Source organism: Euleptes europaea, chromosome 6, assembly GCF_029931775.1.
Source record: "Euleptes europaea isolate rEulEur1 chromosome 6, rEulEur1.hap1, whole genome shotgun sequence".
Classification (NCBI taxonomy): domain Eukaryota; kingdom Metazoa; phylum Chordata; class Lepidosauria; order Squamata; family Sphaerodactylidae; genus Euleptes; species Euleptes europaea.
The window spans coordinates 51,056,747-51,081,972 of record NC_079317.1 but is presented as its reverse complement, the minus strand read 5'-3'; the positions used below and the strand labels follow the sequence as shown (position 1 = coordinate 51,081,972).

Genomic DNA, 25,226 nt, shown 5'->3' with positions numbered 1-25,226 from the left:
AAACCACATCATCTGTGTAGATCATTATTTTTGTATGTCCCTCATGATGTTTAATTCCTATAATTTGTTCTTTCTGCCTCATCTTCCTGGCGAGAACTTAGTATATAGGTTGAAGAGTAAGAATAAGAGAGGGTACCCGTGCTCCAGATTAAATGGTTGGGAAATATCTGAAGATGCTGGGGGTGGAGCCTGAGGAGGGTTGGGTTTGGGTTGGGGAAGGACTTCAGTGGGATATAATGCCACAGAGTCCACATTCCAAAGTGGCCATTTTCTCTAGGTGTTCTGATCTCTGTTGCTTGGGGATCAGTTGTAATAGCAGGAGATCTCCAGCCACAGCCTGGAGGTTGGAAACCCTGTTGATCTGAATCTATTTATTGTTCTAATCGTTAAGTCGTTTTTCAAGGATAGCTATGAAGATTTTTTAGCCACTATTTAATAGTGAAATTGGTCCACAAGATGTGCTGTTATTCATATGTTACTCATCTTTCACCATCTTTGTTGCCCATGTTTGTGATTAGAGGAGGTCTATTTGTTGCCCCTCCCAGTTACTGTACAATTTCTGGGGTTCTACAGAAGATAAGAATCAGGCAAACTATATTTTCTGGCCTTGCAAATATTATATCATTTAATTTGCCAGTTGGTGGATTATTCTTGTGATTCTAAGTAGTATTAAATAGGGTTGCCAGGTCCCCCCTCCTTACCAGCGGGAGCTTTATTGGACCGGTGCCAGATTGCTGTGATGATGTCATTCCTGGGTTTAATCCAGAAGCACCAGCATCGCACGGGACACTCCAGCACATTCCTCCAAAAACTCTATGGAAACAGTAGAGTTGTAGGAGGAGAGTGCTAGGGCATCGCTGGCACTTCCATGTGGGTCCCCCCCAGCTGGCCTACTTCCACCCACAGGCCAGCTGAGGAGAGGCGGGCAGCTCAATGAGTTGGTGGCAATTGCCCATCACCACTGGGCAGTTGGTAACCCAAGTATTAAAGCTAAAGTATACTGAATACTACCCCTCTACTTCCACATACATGCACACACCTTAAAATGAAGTGTTAATTTAAACAGGAAAGAAATTCTGAATGTGTTCCATAGAAGTCGTTACTGGAGATGGAGCATCCATTTGCTGGAGGATGACTTGACATGCAGACTCTGTAATGTGATAACCAGACATAAGCAACATAGCTGGAACAAAGCCCAGATAAACAAGTTTAAGCAGGGTTGGGACCAGGAAAATCTAGAGCACACAAGCAGGGAGCCAAGCAAAAATGCAGGAGTAGGGGGGATCCATTGGAGATTTAGGCCTGAAAGTGGCTTAGAGACGTGAGAAAGCAAGAGAAACAAAGGAATCACACTAGACAGGTTATAGGCTACTGAGGAATAGAAGGTCCTCCAGCTAAGGAGAACAAAATAGAAGCCATTTCTTTGTGCTGCAGAGACCAAGGGGATGAGTAAAAAATATGGACAAATAGACACTTGCCTTTCCCACTGTGATCCTGGTGAGCTGAGCTGAGCTGAAGGCAGGACTGAAATGATTCCTTTTGGCAGACCAAAAACCATACTGACAGCTTGTTTTTCTTCTTCTCGTTGGCTAAAAAATGAGACACACCTTAGTAAAGTTTCTTACAGGTAATTGCTCTTCAAAATAAATGTGAAAGATTACATATTTATGGCTAGGCTGAAGAACCAGAATTGCTCTCTGTGTGTCTCTGTCACTCCCTGAATGTCTGGAAGAAAAACACTCCGTTTGCGGCAGGTTACCTTTCCCCCAATCAGCTTCAACAAGCCCCTGGGCCTAAACAGATAACAACTGTCTACTTCCTTCACAAACTGATGGAGTTCTGAGTGACAGTTCTGAGTGAGGAATACTTGTGCATTGTTTTTTAAAACATGCCTTGCAGATATTTTCAAAAATTGTAATTTATTAGTTGCCCCCATTCACGAGAAAACTATAAATTCACATCCAGCATAGACTAGCTTTTTTGAAAATTATAATTTGGATGTTTGTTTAAGTACTAAAAGATTACAGGTTATGTTGTAAGAAATTCAGATTTATTGAAAATGGTAACCCTGAAGACTTTGGGTTGGGTAATAATACAGTGGCACTCTAGATAATTAATTCTTTGAAACACTGCTGATACCAACCAATTTGCCAGGTGCATCAGAAAGACAATAAAGTGCAAAGCAGTAATGAAATTATTTATTTTGCTGCATTTTTATCGTGTCCTGCCTCCAAGCTCAAGGTGGCAAACAGCAGTCTCCTTTCTTCCATTTTATCCTCACAACAACCCCGTAAGGTAGGTTAGGCTGAAAGAGATAGAAAGAGGCCCAAGGTCACTCAGTAAGTTTAATGGCTGAGTGGGGAGAGGAACCTGTTTCTCTCAGACCCTTGTCCAACATTCTAACCACTGTACTGTTTTGGATTATCATTAGGGTTGCCAGGTCCCTCTTTGCCACCAGCGGGAGGTTTTTAGGGCAGAGCTTGAGGAGGGCGGGATTTGGGGAGGGACTTAATGCCATAGAGTGCAATTGCCAAAGCGGCCATTTTCTCCAGATGAACTGATCTCTATCAGCTGGAGATCTGTCGTAATAGCAGGAGATCTCCAGCTAGTACCTTGAGGTTGGCAACCCTAGTTATCACCCTCACTCTGCCTGTGCTCCAGACAACACAGATATATTGCAAGAAACATTGTATAGAAGCCCAATGGATTCCAAGCTGTTTATTACCTCTTGTATTAACTTTGCTTTCAAGGGTCACTGACTCATATTTAATTCATATTCATTGGGTACAGCTCTTGCAATCCATTGGACAAAGCACAACATCACAGCCACCACAATCAGAGCAAGGGGGCTTTGCTAAAGAATGGCTTTGAATGTCTCGTTTGTGACATAGTTTTAATTGTAAGCCACCTCGAGGAGGACTCTGGAGTGTTGGCGTAGAAATATCCTAAAGAGATAAATAGGTATGGGGATATTTGTGATTTTTGAAATTCAGCATTCCATGCACTGAAAACTAAAGTCAGAAACCAACCTGTAAAATTTTGGGTGGTCCAGCGCTTAACAGCATAACCAAGGCTCTATAAAACAGCACTAAGACTTCTGGGACGGAAGCTTCAGAAATGTTATTTGCTACCATATATCAGGTGCCTGGGGCTGAGGAGTGTGATATTGATTGTGGCTATGGTTCTGGAAAGGAAGATTCTTGCCCTTTCCATACTATTTTAAAAAATGGTTCTTCTGGGCTGCTTTAAGTCCCAGCACAAAGAGACGGGTAGAGCAGAAACAACAAGTTCCTTAGAGCTTCCAATAGCCTGGGGTGGGGAGGGAGCAGATTTTCAATATTTGCTAAAGGCAGATGTGCACTGCAGCATTTGGGGACAGTCAGGTGGTACAGCCTCAAATGGTCAAATAAACCTCCTTTTTAAAAAAAATAATAACCGTCATGACATTAATGCATTGGGAAGGGCTGCCTACCCTACGGATGTGCTCCATTAAGGAAGCATTTGTACTCAAATAATAAAATACAATAATAAAAAATAAAACAAATGCTGCAAAGTCGCAACATGATGCAGAAGAGTGAGTTGTTGTGTGCTGCTTGTGGTGTTAACAGGCAACACCTCGTTGAGATGCGCAGCCACACATTTCATTGTGTGTGCAGTGCAAATGCTTGCTGGAGGAAGAAGCAATGTTCCAGGCACAAAACATTTGTGGGATGAGTACCTGGAAAAAAGGGTCCCCCTCAGCAGGGGTTCTGCCTTGAGAGAGGCCAGCTATATCCCAAAATACAAATGAATGTAGTGTGCGGAAATGTATGTAACAACAATGTAACAACAAATGAACAAAGAATGTATGTAACAACAATGTAACAACAAATGAACAAAGAATGTAACAACAAATGAATGTAGTGTGCGGAAAAACAATCTAGATAGGGTCTAATACCATAGGGAGTTCCATCTATGACACCATTATGTGGTAAAGTTTAGGCAATTTCACACAGATTCCTTTTAAAAAAATGTAGGTATTAGATCAGCAACTGACAGCCCCTGGGCCAAATCAACCTGCTGACTACCAATTAGCCTCCAGTGGCAAGAGGAGTCTATGAAAAAAGTGGTAACTGTGACTTTGGGACTTGCCAGTATCCTCCTTTAGGGAGCAGAAATTAGGGCCTGATTGCTTTCTCAGCATGGTCCTCCAATAAAATTAGTTGCTGACCAGGGATTTAGGTCCCTTTAGTGGCACAGCTCTGTGTAAAATTAAAAGGATAATGTCATGTATTTCACCAAAGCATAAGAAGTAGTTCGGGAGGCAACCATTAAGTAGGGAAGTAAGTCTCATTGTATTCAGTGGGCTTACTTCCAGGAAAGTGTTTGACAGACCGGCACCTAGGTCAAGGATTTTAGCCAATGTCTAACATAGATATCCATTGTCCCTCTTCTCTACCCATGGGGTGCTGATTTTGCAGCAAGTTCAACCATCAGAATATTGTGCAGTGTGTTGGGGTGAGCCTGCAGACCTTGCCTCGCTTCATCCTGTTGGAGCTTATGACTGGTGGAGACATGAAGAGCTTCCTCCGGCAGAATCGCCCTCGGGTGGTAAGCCTGCCCTTTCCCCCCTTCCTGCTTCTTTTGTGTCCAATAACACTTTGGAACAAGGCTTACTGTTGCATGCCCAGCTCCTGCTGCTGCTGATTCTTCCCTTGCTGTGGGAAAATGAGGAGGGGGGTTCATTATGGGATTTATTATGTTTGAAAGTAAAAAATGGAATTACAAGGAGGAGGAGAATTGGTTTTTATACCCGCTTTTCTCTACCTTTACGGAGTCTCAAAGCGGCTTACAATCACCTTTCTTCCTCTCCCCACAACAGACACTTTGTGGGATAAAAGCTATTGATGGGGATAAACTATTGATGATCAGAGTTTTAGCCTGAAAACGGAATGTAACTCCTGTTCAAGTGATGCTAAAATCCAGTTTAGTTTAAGTTACAAACAAAAAAAACACTCACGTGTAACTCCACTGACTTAAAGGGTGAAATTCCATTTTGTAGAAATTTAAAGGAGCTGATTCAGTAGCAATGACATGTGTACACAGGACCATTTATTCAAACGGCCCAGAGGGCTGTTAGTGTAGGTAAGTTGGAAGAGTGTACCCAGAGTAATGCTGACACACACACAAGGCTAGCGGCTGGTTTTGTTCCGTACTTGCACAAGTCATTTCCACAGAAAGCTGTGGGTGGCGTTTCCATCACATCTCTTATCACCAACAGTATGATTCACAAATACATTCGGTGACTTGAATAAGAAAGTTTCCTGATTATTTCATTACTGGAAAACTGGCTTTGGACATTTTTTAAAAAAATGCTGGCCCCCAAAAGACAAAAGTGTAAATATGGTTGTAGGAATTAAGTTTGAAGAGGCAATAATTTCCACATCACCAGTCAGGCTGGTTCTTATTGTGGCCCCTTTCAGAACGTGACAATACATTCCAGAACACTCTAGGCTGGTGCACTTCCACTATGAGTGTTAATTCAAGACCAGCCCCAAATGTATCTGGTGTTCTTATTTGTGCTGTGGAAAGCTGGGTTAGCTTGCCAAGCTCTGGTAGCAATTTCCTCTGGTTAACTGTACTGCCTTTGGCAGAAAGAGACAGCTCAAATAATGGCAAGCAGTTCTATATGGAATGTATGAACAGCCTTACTGCATAGAGCAGATGCATGAATCTCTTTTTCAGTTCCTCAGGGTTATACTGGTAAAAACCAGGAATAACAGGGCAATATTCTAATGCCCTGCCTGCTTTCACCATTTCCTAATCCTTATGCAATATCTTTATAAAGGCTGGATCAACTCCAGAAGAGTTCTGTTCACAGACAGGCAAAGGAAGTTGGATGAGGCCACAATAATATTCAAATCATACCAATTTACTGTGCCTGAGGTTGTTCATCTTCAGGAAGTGGCCTAATTTGCCCAGTGGGAAGGCAAACCTTCTGCGCCTGAGGAGAAAAGAGGCTTGTGGGCATGTTCAGGCAACCAATCGAGCTTGAACTAAAAGGAATAGATTATGAATTGCAGATATTTAGCACAACCTATAATTCAAAGGCCTGTGGTGCAGTGTGGTAAGCTGCAATACTGCAGTCCAAGCTCTGCTCACGACCTGAGTCCGATCTAAACAGAAGTTGGTTTCAGGTAGCCGGCTCAAGGTTGACTCAGCCTTCCATCCTTCCGAGGTCGGTAAAATGAGTACCCAGCTTGCTGGGGGTCAAGGGAAGAGGACTGGGGAAGGCACTGGCAAACCACCCCGTAAACAAAGTCAGCCTAGGAAACGTCGGGATGTGATGTCACCCCATGGGTCAGGAATAACCTGGTGCTTGCACAGGGGACCTTTACCTTTATAATTCAAAGGGCAGAACAAGATGTTGCATAACTCACTCAGTAGCAAAGGCAAAGAAACTCGTAGAATGATGACATCACATTACCTTAAGGTTGCCAGCTCTGGTTTGGGAAATACCTGGAGATTTTGGGGGTGGAGCCTGAGGAGGGCAGGGTTTGGGGAGGGGAGGGACTTCAATGGGGTATAATGCCATAGAGTCTACCTTCCAAAGCGGCCATTTTCTCCAGGTGAACTGATCTCTGTTGCCTGGAGATGAGTTGTAATAACAGATCTCCAGCCACCACCTGGAGATTGGCAACCCTACATACATTTCTCTTGAACTACTGCATTCCTAATTTCCCCCTTGATATCCTGGTCTGTATCTTTTTAATGCTGGTCTGTCGTAATTGTTGGAGCTCCATCACAACTAGGGCTGCCAGGTCCCCTCTCCCCTCCGGCGAGAGGCTATGGGGCTGTGTTTGGGATTGCGCATGTGCGCGTCACTTCCGGTTTACAACCAAAAGTGCCGCCTCATGAGGCGGCTTTTCCCTCTTCGTTTGAGTGGTAAAGGGCCGCTTTACCACTCAAACTAAGAGGGAAAAGCCCCTCGTGAGGCGGCACTTCCGGTTGTTGGTCGGCGGGCAGAGGGGCGAATTGCCGGGGGGTTGCCACCACCTGGCAACCCTAATCACAACTCTAATGTTTTCAGATGTCAAGTGAAATACTGATGCTGCCACATTTCGTCTGAAGGTGTGGCTTGTAATATGCCTGGTGATGGGTTATGTAACCCCACATTTTTCGATGGCCAGGTTGCCCCCTCCCTCTGCTGTGGAGCTCTTGGAAATTGCAGTAACTCCTGCTATGTTTCAAGACAAAAAAGACACACACACACACCTTGACAATTTCTAGAGCTGTAGGCATGTTAAACTGTTACAGAAAAAAAAAGAATTTAGTGGGAACTGTAAAGATGGAACAGATTATTGGATGGGGAACTTATGCCATAATAACTCTGTTTGCTGAGAAAAGAATGATTTCCCTTTTCTGGAGATAAAGGGGAGTAGCACAATAAAGGGGGAAAGGGTGGCCTTTTGGCATTTCCCCCAACAGTAGCAATGAAAGGCACTCCAGTGAGTACAGGGGGGGGGGGTATTTCCCCACATTACTAACATTTTTGAAGTAGGTAATCTCATTGCATGGAGTTACATGTTGCATCGCTAGCAAGAAATCAGGCTATCTAGTTGCATAGCTTTTAACTAATAGGATTGCCAGCTCTGGGTTAGGAAATACCTGGAGGTTTTGGGGGCGGAGCCTGAGGAGGGTGGGGTTTGAGGAGGGACTTCAATGCCATAGAGTCCAATTGCCCAAGCGGCCATTTTCTCCAGGAGAATTAATCTCTATTGGCTGGAGATCAGTTGTAATACCTTCTCTTCTTCATCTTAACCACCTGGAGGCTGGCAACCCTATTAACTAATAAAATTGAGTTTTTGTTATTTGGAAGCACCCTGCATCTTGGGTCACAAATCCTTACGGGTGTTTCAGTCATGCTATAGAAACTGGGGAATCTCTTTTAGACCGAAACCCAGTCTGTTTTGCATAACTCTAACCTCCGAGAGAAAAAATGTTCCTGTACCTTGCAAAGATACGACATCATTCACCAAGCTGATTACACACGAATTTTAAATCTCTGGAATGCTAATTGCATGGTTAAAGGCAGTAAGGTGAACAAGTTAACTACAAGGGAGGCAGAAGGAAGCACAGATTTTCTTGACAGATTTAGAAGGCCTCAGTCAACTTTAAGTGGTTATTCTTCTCTAAGCTGCACTCTCCTAAATCACTGGAAAAGTAACTTATGCAGGGCTGTTTTCCGAGAGACACACCAAGGAATTTTCTCCCTGGGGAAAGATGTAAGGAGGTGGAACTCATTAGCTCAGCTCCCTGAGTTCTGGGAGGCTGAATTCCTTTTGCGCTACAATCTGCATCAGGTCTGCCACACAGTTCGCATTCCAAGGATTCTTAAGTGACTAGTCTGCTAATTTGACTGCTCCAGTTTACTTCTTCCTGTAACTGTAAAAGCCAAAGAGAACTTGGGTGTGTATGTGTCTGTTTGTTCAAACAGAGAGTCTTTCCTTTCTGTTTTATAGACCTGAATCCTATTCCTCTTACAAGGCCCAGCCCGTTTGAGCATGGAATAGTGCTGGCACAGGGTTTTCAGCACACTTGCCCAGGCAAAGAGAAATTGTAGGGGTAGCACTGCTGGGTTTAATTTTTTTTCAGATAACAGTTGTGGAGATGGGCAACCCATTCCTGAAGGGGAAGGTGGATGTGCTGCCGCCGGGAGCGGCACAGCCACGCTGCCTCCACAGAGGCTTCCCGGCCGCCACGGAGAAAAGAAAACAAATTGAAATGTAAAATGGGGGAAATGCCCCCATAGAAAACAGCAAGGCTATGCCACCTAAAAAGGTGGCATAGCAACATTGCAACTCGTGGGGGCGTTCCCAGGCCGAAAGGGGTTAGGGTGCTGCCTAAAGGCAGCTCCGCCCCCTGAAACGGCCACCCACATGCCGGTGCGGGCTCCCGCTTCCAGGATTTCATTGCTGGTGTGGCTGCACTGGCGGCAGAACCCCACATTTAAAAAAAAAATTCAGCCATTATATTGATATATTGATATAAACATGTGCAAAAAAATAAAAGTGTGTGTGTACTGGGCCACCACTGATGATGTCACCAATTATGACAGCAAACTCCAAAAATGCTAGAACTCGAATTCATGCAGTGAAGTTGATAGACAGTTCAGGTCAGATGGAAGAAAGTACTTCATACAATACACACAGTTCTGGCTTGGGGAACTCACTGAGTAGGGTTGGCCAATAGCGTAACTGGCTGTAAAAGTACACTATGCATCAGTGTTATTAGCCATGATGTTTAAATCTGATCTCCATGTTCACAGGTGAATATCAGTTTCTGGAAGCAGCACCCAAGAGCAGCTCTGTGATGCTGCAGTGAGTCTTACAGAGCATTTAGTCGGGCACTTTAAGAAACAGGATCCTGGATGATGGACTATTTGCCTTATCCATCAGGGTCTTATGTTCCTAATTTCTTGTTTATCTTCCTCTTTCTTAATGATACCTGCTGCAGAACCAGCCATCCACTTTGACGATGCAGGATCTGCTTAACATAGCCAGGGACATTGCTTGTGGCTGCAAGTATCTTGAAGAGAATCACTTCATCCACAGGTAACAGAGGCTTTGCAGTGTAAAGAACTTCATGCTGTAGTCCTTCGTTTGCCATCAGGAGAATCATGAATGTGTTCTTCAGAACATGAACCCAGTATGGCTTAAATGTTCAAAACAGGTTTGAGTTGTACCATCTAAATTGGAAACTGTTGAAATCACAGATTTGCTTTAGATTTTATAACAGCTGTAATAGTTCTTTGTTCAGTGTGATCTTTGACAACATCTTAAAACATCTTTAAAACGGGAAATTCATCCCATGTATACTGGGGAGATTTTTTAAAAATGTCAAGTCACATTATAGGGACCCTCTAGGGTTTTCAAGGCAAGAGATGTTCAGAGGTGGTTTGCCATTGCCTCCGCGTCACCCATCCAAAATACTAGCCAAGGTCAGGGCTGAGAGTGCATGACTGGCCCAAGGTCACCCAGCAAGCTTCCATGGCACAGGTGGGGTTTTGAACCTGGGTTTCCCAGGTTCTAGTCAACCACCTTAACCTCTACACCATGCTGGCTCTTGGGAAGTATCATGAATGCTTGCAATCCTTGTAGACAACCCCATTTTAACTCCAGTAAGGAAAAAAGAGAGGGTGCTATTTTTTATTAAGGAATCAGCATGGAAGGGAGTGGAAACATTAATCCTGCTCTTCCTCAGCACCATGCTCCTGATCCATAATATCCACCTACACCTGCTTTTTGAGGCTAAACTACATGTTGGAGTATGCAACCACAGACCACTATTTAAGAGGTCATTTGGCCCAGAGGTTTTAGGGCACAGTGTGAGTAAATTGAGTAACATGTAAATATATTTAAATTAGTGAGATAGATTGCAATATGTTAGTGATAATTACAATTCTCTGCTGATGAGGAATGTCTACAGGGGCTTTCTAGTTCTGGTAACAAAATTGTATAAAATCTTTGTGATATTGGATGTCACAGACACATGAAACTGCTGTATACTGAGTCAGACCATTGGTCAGTACTGCCTAATCTAACTGGTAGCAGTTCCCAGGGCCTCAGATCAAGGTCTTTCACATCACCTGATCCTTTTAACTAGAAAGATCAGGCACTGAACCTGGATCCTTTTGCGTGCCAAACAGATACTCTTCCACTGAGCCATGGGGCCCTCATACTAGTAAATGTTGGACTTCACACATTATTTACAATGAGATACAGAGGGCCTTTGAAAATTTTATATATATATACGGTATATATATAATCTTCCTGAAGTTCTCCTTGCTGTCCACTAGATGGTGACTAAGGATGTGCTTTTTAAAAATGGTCCTTTACTGTGTTATACTATGTGAGAATGTGGATGGATATATAATAGCACCTGTAACAAGCTTGCCAGAGAACTAGGGGAGAACAGCCTAATACTGTATAATAGAACTAGTAGGAGTCATGGATTTAGAGATGATAGCTTTCTTTCTGATGCGATTGTGAACCCACACCTAATAAATGTGCTTAGAGAGCTGCTCTTGAGCTGTAGAGTGCAAATGAGACAGTGTTGATGGTTGTTTAGTTTTCTGCCACTTCATTCTCCTTAATGTATGAACCAGGCCTTACCACACCATTCAAAAACAAAAAGCGAGCACCATTTGAGAACAGGTGGGTGTTGCTCTTATTTGTACTTCAGGTGGAAACATTTCTTAGGATGGTACCGGTCCCTTAGACTGAGTCAGGTGAGGAAACAGACTTTTATGGTGCCTGTCTGTCAGCTATGGCATTAGAAACTGGACCAGCTGTTCAAAGCCAGCCAAGTGGCAAGCCCAACACTTTTTAATCCAAATTTGAAAGGAAATGTCCGTCAGAAGTGCCTGATTCGTATTTCGTTTTGACAATTTTCTACATCTGCCAATGACATTTTACAAATTCTTTCACTTGGGATGAAGTACTAATTAAACTGTGAGTTAAAATAATGAAAATGCAGATAAATAACTTTATCCGGTCTGGCCTATATATGCCACAGGATGAGGCATTAGATCAGGGATCCCCAAAGGTGACCGACACCTTTCCTGGTACCTGCCAAGAGTTTTTTAGAAAGTGGGCAGGGCCAGATGGGGGGTTTGGCCAGCAGATTGGTCATTGGAGATCTGATTGACTGGGGGATTTAAAAAACAACTTTGCTTTGGCAGCAGCTGCCACCACAGCACAAGGTTCTTTGTTGTGTATATGCAAGAAAATATTTTAAAACAATATGTTCATTTTAAAAGGCCTCCTGTTAAACCAGGGGTGTCAACAGAATGCCTGTGGGCGGGATCCAGCCCCTTGAAAGCTCTTATCTGGCCCGCTAGTCAGCTGAGGCAGCACCCCTGCATGGCCCGGCCAAGTGGCATTTATGTCATATCTGGCCCTCATAATAATTGAGTTCAACACTCCTGTGTTAAACAGAGCTTTGGCCTGAAATGCTGAAGAGCTACTATTACAGTTATGCATAACCTCACTCCCTGACATTTTGTGGTTGGCTTCACCTCTTGCAGCAGCCATTTGGTGGCTGCACCCACCCAGTGTCAGAATTTTAAAGGTGGCTGCAAGCTCAAAAGGTCGGGGACCCCGCGTTAGACTTTGGTGTGGGTTATAGAATTTTTGGATACTCCCACATTTTACTTAAAAAGCAACAATCAACAAATTGAAAACTAGCACATAAGGAAGAGACATTCTAGTCCAGATCTTAGCCAGCTATGCCAGCATTTTGTTTGCAAGGAATTTAAAACAATCCTCCACCTACAGTATGAAGTAGGTCCAATCTTTTTCAGTTCTTACTTAGTTTATGACCACCTGATTCTGTTGCATGTGTAGATTGGGTATCTGTGGAACTGGATTTTTTTTTACAGTTTTCAGGTAAATTTTGTTATTCATAGACCAGGAGATTATTAACAAATTGGTCCTTTTTTAACTTTACCTGTAGATGAACTCTGTGTAATCCAAGGGATTGTTTACCTACACCAGTAGAAGATAACATATCAAAAGTTAGCTGTTTAACCATTTTGTACCTCTTAAGATTTGGAGGGAGGACCATCAATGTAACAGTAACCTGCTTTGTTACTTTAGTGGCTGTGCAATATATGTACAAGATTTTTAAGCAAATGTCACAGCTAAACGATAACTCTAGCTTCAAGGCAAGTGCTCTCCATACTCACAGCTAAACATTTATAGCTCCTTCAGTAACCATTATGTTAATTCCAGTTGTTAATAAGGTTTTTTTTCTGCTATTGTCAATAGATTACATCCTAATCCTTTGCATACTTTGTCAGTACATGAGTTGCTTAACATGTGCCACTTGGATGCTCCTCCAAACAGTGAGGGGACTGGGGCTATGTAAGATGATTTGCTTGATCCCCTGTAAAGCTTGTACTAGTGGTGCCGCCCCTCATACACACACACACACACTCACATGTGCACAAAAACAAACACACTTGCATTGTCTTGGGCAGCCAGTTCCTTGTGATGTAGCCCCATGCTGTTGTGACATGCATGTTAACTATCCCAATCATGTGGGTGGAACAAACAGCAAGGCTTTATCCCCTTATTTTTTCACCACTTGGTTAGAAGGGAGGACAGCGATTTTTAAAAGGAATTTTTACAGGAAGGGAATGAACTCTAAAGACGAACTCTTATTTGAAAATGCAAAGAACATAATAAAACAAAAATATGATGACATCATTTTAATATTCAATGCTATTCAAAGAAATTTAGCACTGACTGTTTAGTGAGAATGTACACCTTCCCAAAAGGTGACTCTCCAGGCATGGGTGAAGAGGCAGGATTAGCAGCTTGGTTTGTAGCCTGCATAGCAGGCATCTCAGCCTTGTCTGTGGTACTCTTGAAGCAATATATTTGATGGAATCAAACATAGTGAAAAGGACATGGGGTGGAAGGGAAATCAGGGGAGGGGAGGTGGGCTGCAGTTCAGTGGGAGAGCATCTGCTTTGCAGGAAGAAGGTTCCAGGCTAATCCCAGATCATCTCCCGTTAAAAGGATGAGGTTAACAGGTGATGTGAAAAACCTCCAGCCTGCGACCCAGGAGAGCCTGTAAATGATAGTGGCTGTACTAGACCAGTGTTCTGATTCAGTAGAAGGCAGATTCATGTGTTCATATGAAATTGAGGTTTATGAAGAGAGTCACAAATGAAGAAAGAGACTCAGATCTTCAGGTAGAGGAGTAGGGCAGAGTGAGAACAGCACTTGTGGGGGGTGGCATTTTCTGTCAATTTCATATATTTAAAAAGTCCCAAGGAAGGGAGTATTTAGACTAAATAGTATGGTGAATTTGACCTATATTGAGAGATATTATTCTAAAATAAAGATGCCTTTGTTATGTTATGACATTCTTTAATACTATCCAGTTATGGTATTAATGGCAAATTGTATTTGAAGGAGAAAAATGTAAATAACTTGCAGCAGTATGGTTGGGTCTTAGCCCTAGATCAGGGTGCCTTTGCCAAAACAATAGTACTTTGTGTCCTGCTTGGGGAATTAGTTATTGTGTTTTTTAACTAAATATTTATGGTGTCAATGCAGAATTACTAATTACCATTGCGTGTATGCCCTTTTCAGGGATATAGCTGCAAGGAACTGCCTTCTGACTTGCACTGGGCCTGGTCGGGTAGCCAAGATCGGTGACTTCGGAATGGCCCGGGATATCTACAGGTAGGGTTACAAAAAGGCAGCTGTAGCTTAATGATAGCACAATATCCAGGGTGCAGATGTAATCACCGTAACATTTTCTTGTTCTACCCCTTCCTTCCTAATATTTTGGTGGGTCCCACAATAGTGTTACTTCTACCATAGTTTAGATTCAAGACCCTGGAGGGAAGAAGTGTGGAGCCTACTGGAAACGCATTATAATCAAAACCAGACATCTATGATGCTAAAGGCAATTTGCCTATTCCTGCTTCTGTGTTCACTTCCCTTCCAGCATATTCATTGCTTTTCCAGGAGAAATACTGGGCTCTGTGGGAAAAGGGGTTTCCATCTCTTCTGAATCTTCTTTTGCAGGCCTTAATTCTCTGTTTTTGGCCTTCTCAGGGCAAGCTACTACCGCAAAGGAGGGCGAGCCATGCTTCCAGTCAAGTGGATGCCTCCAGAGGCTTTCCTGGAAGGAATCTTCACCTCCAAGACTGACACTTGGTAAATGTCTGTCAGCCTCTGTTGTGAGGCAAGCAAAGGAAACCAGCTGGAGACTCTGAAATACATTGACAATGATGCCACGTGGTCAGCTGAGTCTGCTTATCCGCTTCCAGCAGGAGGGCTGTCACCAGTTCTGCCCCAGTCCCCTTCCACTGCTTGAATGGGAGAAATCAGGGAGGGGGAAATGGAATTGTCACTTCCAGACAAAAAAACAGAAAGTGACAGAACCAGTTTCCCTAGCTGAACTGTAAGACTGCAGCTTAAACCAGAGGTGTACAACTCAAACCTCTGCAAGGGCCAGTCAAACCTTTTCATTACAGAACTAGCCCTCCCCCTAAGAGTCAGCCTCATATGATCTTATGGTGAAGAAACAGCTTCATTGCTATTGCAGCAAATGCGTATGCTGTTCCTGTTGCCCCTGGCTGTGTTTGAAACTGAAATCCAAAAGGATGTCTGCTTTATCTGGAGGTGCCAGCTTGTTGCTGAGAAAACCAGCTGATATTACAAGAACTCTGGCTTAAGCCTTTTATTCATGGGCAGTTTCCACTGGATATGCTGCTTTCTCGATGCACAGAATTTGAACTCAAATTCTCAAATCTTTCTTTAATGATTCTGCTCAAATGACCCATAGGTCATTTCTCAAAACACTATGCACAGGGGCTTTTCCTCCCGAAAAAAATCCCAGAGTACTTGGGGCTAAATTTATGCATCACCAAGAAAAATGCAGAGCTTCTGAACTAATGGCATGTGTGTTATTCCCCTCCTCCTTCAAATACTGCTTTGTGATTGGATGTAGTCTATTTTTAAAAATATGTCACCAGCCCCATACCTGGCACGCAGCAGGATTCTTTCATTTTAACTGAACCAAGTAGCCACAATTCACCACAAATCCTCCCCCATCCCCAACTTGCCCCTCTGTTTTCTTTTCCCAGCCACTTTCTGTTGTTTGAATCCCCCCCGCCCTTTTGACCAAGGGCTTCCATTCTTGCATGTATCCATGTGCGTCTGTGTAGGTTCTCTGTTTGTGTCTCTCCATTATCAGCTGGGCAAGCCACTGGCAGAGGTCTGAAACTGACACACATGATGAGAAACTGGCCAAATAAGCAGCCACATAGGTTATTTGTGAATATTTCAGTGTTCTTGCTAGTCACAAACAAAAAACCCTGTTTGATCAGGCTGCGGTCTGAAACTGACCAACATTTGCTGTGAAATTGACCAATAAGCAGTCTCATAATATTTCAGCTTCAAGGGGAGGGGTTGGAAAGACAACTGGGAGGGAGAAGTGAGAATGGGCGTGGGGAGCAAACCCCAAATTGACAAGAATATACAGGACCAGTTTCAATTTGGGATTGAAGCAGACATTAAACTCGGGGTAAAACAGCATCTCCAGAACACTGGGAAAATGTGAGGGGAGAATGAGGCAACTTCTAAAGTTCAGGAAATATATGCATAATGAAAACAATGCCCCCAAGTATTTGGGATTTGTTGGTAATGGAAACAACCCATGCATAAAAGGCCTCAGTGTTTTATAGAAATCTCCATCCGCAACACCTTAGCAGCAGTTATTGATTTAATAATGCTGAGGGTGGAGAGGTCCTTGGACATTGCTATACTCTAAAGACTACACTCCCAACACATTTTGCTTCTGCTGCAAGGAACACTTCAGGAAAACAAAGTTCAGATTAGCCAAAGGAATGGCCACATATGCAAAGTAATATGTAGTTTGGGTGCTCTTATCAGAATCTGTAAAATATTGGCTTAAAAAAAAGTAAAATACCATCCCTCATGGCAACTGAGAAGCATTTGAAAATGCTAGGCAACATTTTTAAATAGCTGAAAATAAAGTTTTCTTCCTTAAAGACAACAATAGGCTCATGGCTATCTATTTGATAAAGAGAGAACATACTCCTTATATCAAAACTGCTGATTGGCATTGGCACTATTTCATCTACAGCAGGGGCAGAACTGTACTTCAGCACCTTCTTTTGCATCTGATTAATACAGCTACAGGCGCCTATTTCTGCACTAAAATGAGGGCAATTGGTTGATCAACTTTTTGTAATTACTTACTTGGTATTTCTAAGCTTTCAAAACTAACTCAGATGTTTCAGAACAGATTGTAACTCAGCCACCCTTGATGCCTGTCATGTCTGTGAAAAAGGTAGACATTTTGTAGGCAGAGGTTAATTGCTTGTGATTATTACATGAGATTAAGTCTTCTGCTTGTAATGCATTTCTAGTGTGGATATTTCCAGCTTTATACTGCTAGAACTTTAAGGTCCCTACTAAAGAATAATGGCTTGTGTTTTCTGGTCCTCTGCTTAGGTCCTTTGGAGTGCTGCTGTGGGAGATCTTCTCTTTAGGCTACATGCCTTATCCTTGCAAAACCAACCAGGAAGTACTAGAGTTTGTCACCAGCGGGGGACGAATGGATCCACCAAAGAATTGTCCAGGGCCTGTGTGAGTACATATTCCTTCTTTAGGCCAGAAATTTTTTACACTGTCTAGTTTACATTAACAATAAAGGATACTTGAATTTCATTTTGTGCATGATTGTACTGATATACCAAAAGCCAAGCAACTGATTTGTGATGGATCTATCAGCAACACATGTTACAGAAGTTCAACCTCACATGCATTTAAGGGGTTAACAAGCCAAACCTGGCAACAAGGGACATGGGGTGCCTGATGTCATAGAGTTCCTGGCTATTCCTAGAGCTACCCCATGTCACTTCCAGGTTTTCCCCAGAAGTGACATAGTGCCACTGCCACTTCTAAAAAATTTTTTCTTCTGCCATTGCTTTGAGCCCTAATTAATGATAATTTGCAGAGAACGGAAAAATCTACCTTGTGTTTTCCTTAATATGACTCTACAATTAGTGGCAGTGTGAAAATCAAAGGAGGAAGAATAGCTCAGTTTCCTTTTCATCTAATCACAAAGTTACTTGTATCTCTTTTTAAAATCCAATTTAAAATCTATTTTTGGTAACTCTTCAACCAAACTTTCCCCTCAGAAACTCTTCTCAGAAACTGAATTACTGCTTTTGAATTACTTGTTGTTTAAAGTCACCATTCTGAATCTACTCTGGCTCTCATTGAGTTGGTTTTGAAACAAGATGCTGGGAGATTGGTGAAAAGATCTTCCCAGCTTTTCTTAAATGAAAATAGCAGTTCTATTGGGCCCCTTTTGAATTACACACAGTGTGGGGAGGAGGAATGGGGGTTTAACCTTTCTCCACCCAACCCCACATGCAGTTTCACCAATCAAAACTGACCTCCTCCCACTCCTGGCTGCTAGCAAGTGTGCCAGACAGCCACCTTCTATTTTTCCTGGCTTTTTCTCCTTGTGGAGGAAATGACAATTAGGGAGAGGTGGTTTCAGTTACATGCAGAATGGAAAAGAGTAATCCATTCTGTCTAAAACTGCATACTTTTAGAACAGGCTGGGAAGATCTGTTCACACATCTCATAGCATAACCTTCAGTTGGGCCATGGGAGGAAGGGAATATACATAAAGATGGTTGTTGCTGTTTTCATCTTGCTGATGGGGTGTTTTTTTTTTTCTTGATATCTTTTATCAAGTTACCGGATCATGACTCAGTGCTGGCAGCACAGCCCTGAATATCGACCCAACTTCTCCACCATTCTGGAAAGAATCAAGTACTGCACACAGGTAAGGGGCCATTTTTTGACATATAACCTCTTTAATTTTAGTGTGGTGGTGGGCAATATATAGTCTAGTGTAATGTATGTACATCCAGTCTTTTCAGAAAATCAGCTGCTCTCATATTGGGGAAAATGAACATTCAGATACCGTCAGGGTAATGTTACACCCATGTGCATGTTGTATTGGCAGGAGAGAGCGCCTGATATGGTCTTTCACTGTTGGTACATGAAAAATCCAGCATTCTTGTGTTGCAGGACCCTGATGTGATCAACACAGAACTGCCCATTGAATGTAGCCCAACACCGGAGGATGAAGGCAACACAATGTTGCATCCAAATAGTTCCACCAGGATGGTTCCTTTGCTGGGAGACCCTTCTCTTACACCTCAGGCAAGCCCTAGAATATTAGAAGACTATAACCCAGGGCCCAAATATGTACAATATCCACAGGAGCTGCTGGTGGATAACCTTGCTAACTGGACAGCTAAAGGACCTAACATGCCTTGTGTCAGTGATTCCACCACTGGAACTTGGGCCCAGCCAACTTCCAATCAGCAACCAGAATCCACAAGTCAACCAGCACACAAGTTGAAGAATAAAACCAAAAACCTTTGGAACCCAACTTATGGGTCCTGGGTCTTGGAAAGTATTTGCCAGCCTGGACCCAGCTCCAAACTCAAAGTAACAAGAGACCGAGAAGACTCAGGATTCGATGGGAACTGCAGTTCCTCCTCCCCTAGTCCCCGGGCGTCACCAGCATCTCCAAGTCAGAACCATTCTCCTCACATTGATATTGGTGGGATCGAACTGGTGAAGCTACAGAGTTTCCCTTGTGGAAATGTGAATTATGCTTATGATGATCTTTCCTACGAAACTAATCGGTCTTCAAGCTTGGCAGCAGAGCCAGCCACACTGCTGAGGAGTGCCAGCCTTCACAGAGTTGGAAAGCTTTTCAGTAAACCAGAGAAAACCTCAAGAGAAAGGGACTCTGGCCTTTCCTTGTCCGATGATCTGAGTGTTACACCTGTATAATGGGTGTGCTCCTCCAAAAAGTAAGGACTTGGCTTTGGGATTGAGTGATGACTGCAAGAGCAATTAAAATGCCCTCTTTGTTGTTGCTGTCGTCATATTCCTCCCTTTCACCATGTTCTAGAAGAAGATGGTTTAATGTTGTGTTTATCAGGCTTGGAGCACAGTGAAAGCCCAATGCCCTTCTAAACGATAAAAAACATTAGGGCAACCTATTAAGCCAGTACTGGACCGGGGTTACAAAAGATAATGATGTCTTTGTTACAAAAGATTCAGAGTCTAATGGTCCATGGAGGCAGTCCTACACAACTCACATTGGTGGAAAAAAATAATCTCTATAGTCAACAGAATATGTAAGAAACAGGCAAGTTACAGGTGGCTGGTCCTCCCTACAACTGATACACCTGTAAGACTAGTGTAGCAGTGGGAAATTTGACCTGCTAGGCCTGTACCACTTAGCGTGGCTGAAAAGGTAAAGTAATAAGGTGGACACACAAAGAAACAGAACCAGCGTGAAGGAAGAGAGTAGAAGATAACCAAGTATAGGGCTGTGTAAAAAAAGAAATCCAGTAAATTTCAGTTTCAGGTTTATTGGACCCGATTTTTTCTGGTAAACCCGAAATAAGCCGAATACCCATACCGTTGAATATGGGAATTTGGCTTATTTCCAGGTTTACCGGAAGAATTCAGGCCCATTTATGGGGATCTTTTTGAAGCTCCTGGGGGGCATTTTTGGAGGTAGAGCCCCCAAATTCACAGCCTAGCTTGAAGGGACTCTCGTTGCATGACCCCCGAAGTTTGGTGAAGACTGGGTAAGGGGGTACAATTTTATGGGGTCTGGAAGGGGTCATCCCCCTTCCATAGAGAAATATTGCGAAATTTGTAATATTTATTGATAAGGAAAAGTAGTTTTTAAAAGGGTTGTTATTTAAAGCAAGGCCAAAAAATAATTTTATGGGGAACCCCATCTTAACAGGTAAAGACTATTATCAGTTCTTGTGTTTTTACCAAACAGCTGATAGGCTTCAGATTACAATATGCACTCAATTTTGGCAAGTTAACCCAAGGATGGGGACACAAAAGTATTCTTTAAAAGCTTGTAGCTCCATTGCAGAACATAATTTTTGTTTGCCGTCAAGTCACATCTGACTTACGGTAACCTGTGCGGGGTTTTCAAGGTAAGAGACGTTCAGAGGTGGTTTGCCGTTGCCTGTCTCCATGTCACAACTCTGGTATTCCTTGGAGGTCTCCCATCCAAATACTTGCCAGGGTCGACCCTGCTTAGCTTCTGTGATCTGTCAAGATCAGGCTAGCCTGGGCTATCCATAGAGCTCCATACATTGGTGGCCTTATGGAAATCCCTCCTTTCCTATTAACTGTCAGTGCAGGGATACTTCTCTTTTACACATGAAAGCATTCCTCTTGCATATCCCTCAATAAAATTAAGGATCAGATATATTTAAATGTTCAGCTATATATGCTCAAAGTGCAGGCAGGATGTCTTCCACAGTGCCCAGTGTTTCCACAGGTATAGGAAACCACCTCCACTGTAATCACTGACTGCCACCTCCTCTCCAAGTTTGGCATGGGTCCTTTCACAACATGTACAGGGGGTGGATATACACATAACTGGCCACAGCATGCATGAGAAGACCTACTTTAAGTACACGTGCTCTGTTTCTTCCATACCAGCAGAACAAGAGGGAAAGTAAGGATGCATCTAGACATCTTAATGACAAAATGAAATTTTTAGCAGGTGCAAGCATCCTGTAGGAAGGACAGTAATGACCTCATTAAAGTAGCTCACTTAAAATGTTTGTTAACTACACAGTACTTTTTTCCTAAACATGTTGAGAATTATCATGACCACCTTGAGAAAACTATTACATTTCAGAATACAAATCCTAGAAATAGCCCATAGAAGCAGGTTATTTTAAGATCATAAAGAGACCTTAACATTACCTCATCCCTTATCCACCACGTACTTCCTTTACCACCCCCCTCATAATGTCCTATAAAATAGCATTCCCATTAATTCAAACTCTAAACATTTTAGTGACAATCCTAAACATTTTAAATAGGAAATAGTTCCCATTAAAATAGCAGGTGTGAACCAGTTCTACTACAGTAATTTGATAAACCTACTTTAGAGTTTAAAGCCTCACTTTTCTGAACTTTTAAAAAATTGTTCAATTCCAGTTCCATTCAGGTTCTTAATTATTATGTGCAGAAAAAAATTACTGCTATATTTTACCTTCTGTATAAAAACACACATGGGGATTTGTGTTCAATTTTAGTCATCAATGTAATAATCTTCACAACTTTCACTGACTTGAATTTGCCCTTTCCACTGGTTTATGCAAGAATTGAATTAGGCTTAAACACCTTTCTCCTATACTTTTCTTAAGTAATGTTGTTTTAGAAAAGTCAGGCCCTGGTTTATAGGTCACTGTGTTGTCATGTTATATCTGTCTGCTTTAAGTTGATAGAGAAAGGCTTTTGTAATATAAATACTAATCAAAAGGGTGTAACATTTAAAATGGTTGGCTTTCTTTTTGTGTGTGCAATTCTAACAATGGCTAGCAACATTCTGATTTTCACATCTTCCATGCAGGCCTTTCTTCCATCTTTCCTTTATTCCACATATGTTTTATCTGGGCACCAGCTAATCCAGCATCCTGTTTCATCATTATTCTAAATTGAAAACCCCTTCTCTCCTTTAATTTGGCTATACTCAATACCATTTCCTCTTTCACACTAGCAGAAAATATAGACAGAATCAAGCTTTCTATGATGACGCAGACAGACTTCATCTTCTTCATACTTAAAATTGCTTTTGATCTTTGATTACCTCTGAGGATGGCAACACCGTTTGCCATTTTACCCTTCGGGGTCAGTGTAAATAATGCGGATAACAAGCCTGCTTCTATGCAATTTCAAAATCAGATAAATGTATACTTCTATATTTGCAACACAGAAATAAAGACATCCTCCTAAATACTCCTGTTTGTGTGCTGAATGCAAGGAAAGAGGGGCAAGAGTATCACATAGATAGTTAAAAATCCAGTTTTTGTTTTTTACTTGTGGTATCATCTACACCAAACATCCAGCTCTTCCCAGATACTAGCCAATGGCTTTTAGGCAGGAGGCAGGCACATGAGTATTTATGTACTTCTCCGTCATATATAAAAATGATCTTACACAGCTTTCATGGATATTAATTAGCCATTTTCCACTGGCTGTAAGAGAGAATTAGGTTAGGTCTAAACATATCAAAATAAGTTTAAAAAAAGAACTGAAAGCATGCAGCTCCCCTTGGTATATAAACATATACATACCCTTTTGTCCCACTGTTGCCTTTGATAAAACAGATTTGCAGGGTTTTTTTTTAAATGGTACAAAGTGTACACACTACGGATAGTCTTTGATACCACCTTTCAATTATCTGGGGTGTGAGGGATGAATAATGCAAGTCTCCACCTTTCTTGAAGTAACTTACAATAAGTGGTACCAATTCAAAGGAAAGCCCTGAAGTAGGACCAGGTTCTTCAAGAGGTACAGGAGGTCTGTGACATTTCTGTGCAAATATATATACAATATAAGAACAGCGTGACCTGTTTCTATCTTCCTCATGGGGTAGCTGCGTTAAGCTGTTGTCTCAAAAACAAACAGGAGTCTCATAGCACTTTGGAGACTAGCAATATTTTATTCCAGTGTTGGCTTCTGTTGACAGTAGTCTGCCTTTAAGTAGGAAGAGGGTTCTGGCCACAAAAGCCCATGCTGTAATAAGCCTTTTAGGGTGCTGGAAGACTCTTGGCTGTGTTTGATGCAACAGATGATCTCTCTGGCATTTGTTATATGTGCAATACGATGGCAACCTTAGGGGAGGGGCCAATGTCCAGTGGTAGAGCATCTGCTTGGCATGCAGAAAGTCCCAGGTTCAATCCTTGGCATCTCCAGTTAAAGGGACTAGGCAGCTGGTGATGTGAAAGACCCCTGCCTGAGACTTTGATGGACCAAGGGTCTGATTCAGTATAAGGCAGCTTCATGTGTTCATATGTTCATTGTGCTTCTGATGGGTGCACAAAGTCTATGGGGACAGATCAATCTTTTCTTTAAGCAGGAACAGTGTGATGTGACCTTGCAGCATTCGGCTGGATTCAAAAAAGGATTCCCAGAAGGTGTTTGCAAACAGACTTTCCCATCTCTCCTTTTGCTCAGCAAACCAAAACCTCTAAAAAGCTAATTCTGGAGGTCATGGAACCCATGCAGACAAAGAACGGTGTGTCCTGCTGTGATGTGGTGAAGAGGAAGGCTAGGAGAAATCACCTCACCTGTTCTTGTATTAATGGAAGCACTGCTGGCAGAAGAGGAAGAGGAAGTGATGCCACCCGGTTCCCCTTCCTCACTGTGGCTTCTCCCCCTTTCCCAGCTGTGTGGCTTTTTGTCCACATGGGCCCCTCTTGTTTCACTGGATCCAATCCAGTATCAGAAAATGAATGAAATGAAAGCTTTTCATCGTTTCTTTCAGATGGGAATGCTTCTAAATTATACACCTCATTATCATTTATGAAAAATTTGTTTTGTTCCTCCACCGTTAATAACTCACACAATGCCTACAAATGATCCAGTCTTTACAGGGAGCTGCTAAACAAGAAATAAGTTAAAATAATGTTCTTGGAGCTCTATTGCAGAACAATATCTTTTAAAATCTCAGTGACTTGCTGAGTAAATTCTAAGCACTCTCTTCAATCCAAACATGTTGGTGGCTATTTGTTAACACAGTAACATGATTTATGACTAATAGTTACCATTTTTATAAAAATATTGTAAAAAAGGAGATGATTAGCTGACACCATTACAAAAAGAAATTGAATGTTTAAATGCCAAGACTACAACATCATTCAGTATTAAAAATCAAAACTGACATTGTTTTCAGTTAAATTTATTTGTTAATCGCACATCTTAAAGTACTAACATTCTTAACCTAAACTGCTAGGATGTCAGAATCAGTACCTGGTTTCACTGTAGTGTTCCGGTCAACAGCCTCTGTAGATAAGACAAGCTTTTCTTTCTGGCTTATACTAACAGAAACAGAACTGCAGACAAAATTAACTGAACCATTTGAAAACATGATTTCCCCATCACTGAAATCTAGCCATAGAATTCAACAGAACGATATTTAGTGGATACTCTCACTGCACACCTAACAAGGTATACCTGTCCTTTTGGGGCTGGCAGTTTCCACAATTTTATATCCTCCAGGAGATGTATTTCACAGCAATACAAATTCTTTTTCAGTTCTATATATTGCACTTTTCTTGGAAGGAAAATGCTTTAAACAACAATGTATGAATCCTCACCACAACCCTGTGAGGTAGGGCAGGTCCTATTTTGCATTTGGAATTGGTGGGAAAAGTAGGGCCAGCAGACCCTGAGGGGAGAAGTTCTTATCTTCCAACTCCAAGTGCGGCTCTACAGTCCCTCCTGCTTGTCTTCACAAAAGCCTACCACATCTCTTATGCTGGCCAATGGCTGTAAATAAAATACCAAATACCTACCACATCTCCATACCAAATAAACAGTGGATCACAACCTCTTTTATTCAGGGTTTGTTTTTTTTTAGTGCCACCCTACCCCCTATATGAATCCCTACAACAGCAGATTATAGGAAGAAAAACCTTTGCCTCAGCCGATAGAAAGCACTTTCCTCACATGGTACCACTTTGGAGAGGAACAGGTAGAAGTAAGAGGCTGATGCCACAGCGCACTACAGACAGGGTAAGCAAAAGACAATGAAAGAAGCAAAGGACA

At 42.2% G+C, this 25,226-nt stretch overlaps 1 protein-coding gene across 1 annotated transcript in view; it reads left to right on the top strand.

Annotated features, from left to right (window-relative positions):
* Positions 1–19,415, top strand: part of LTK (leukocyte receptor tyrosine kinase) — a 96,387-nt gene extending 76,972 nt beyond the window's left edge. The window contains exons 24-30 of the mRNA XM_056851881.1: positions 4,461–4,590; positions 9,496–9,593; positions 14,145–14,237; positions 14,616–14,717; positions 17,043–17,177; positions 18,300–18,390; positions 18,639–19,415. Of these exons, the coding sequence (XP_056707859.1) occupies positions 4,461–4,590; positions 9,496–9,593; positions 14,145–14,237; positions 14,616–14,717; positions 17,043–17,177; positions 18,300–18,390; positions 18,639–19,415 (1,426 nt within the window). The remainder of the gene's footprint in view (positions 1–4,460; positions 4,591–9,495; positions 9,594–14,144; positions 14,238–14,615; positions 14,718–17,042; positions 17,178–18,299; positions 18,391–18,638) is intronic.
* The last annotated feature ends 5,811 nt before the right edge of the window (positions 19,416–25,226 follow it).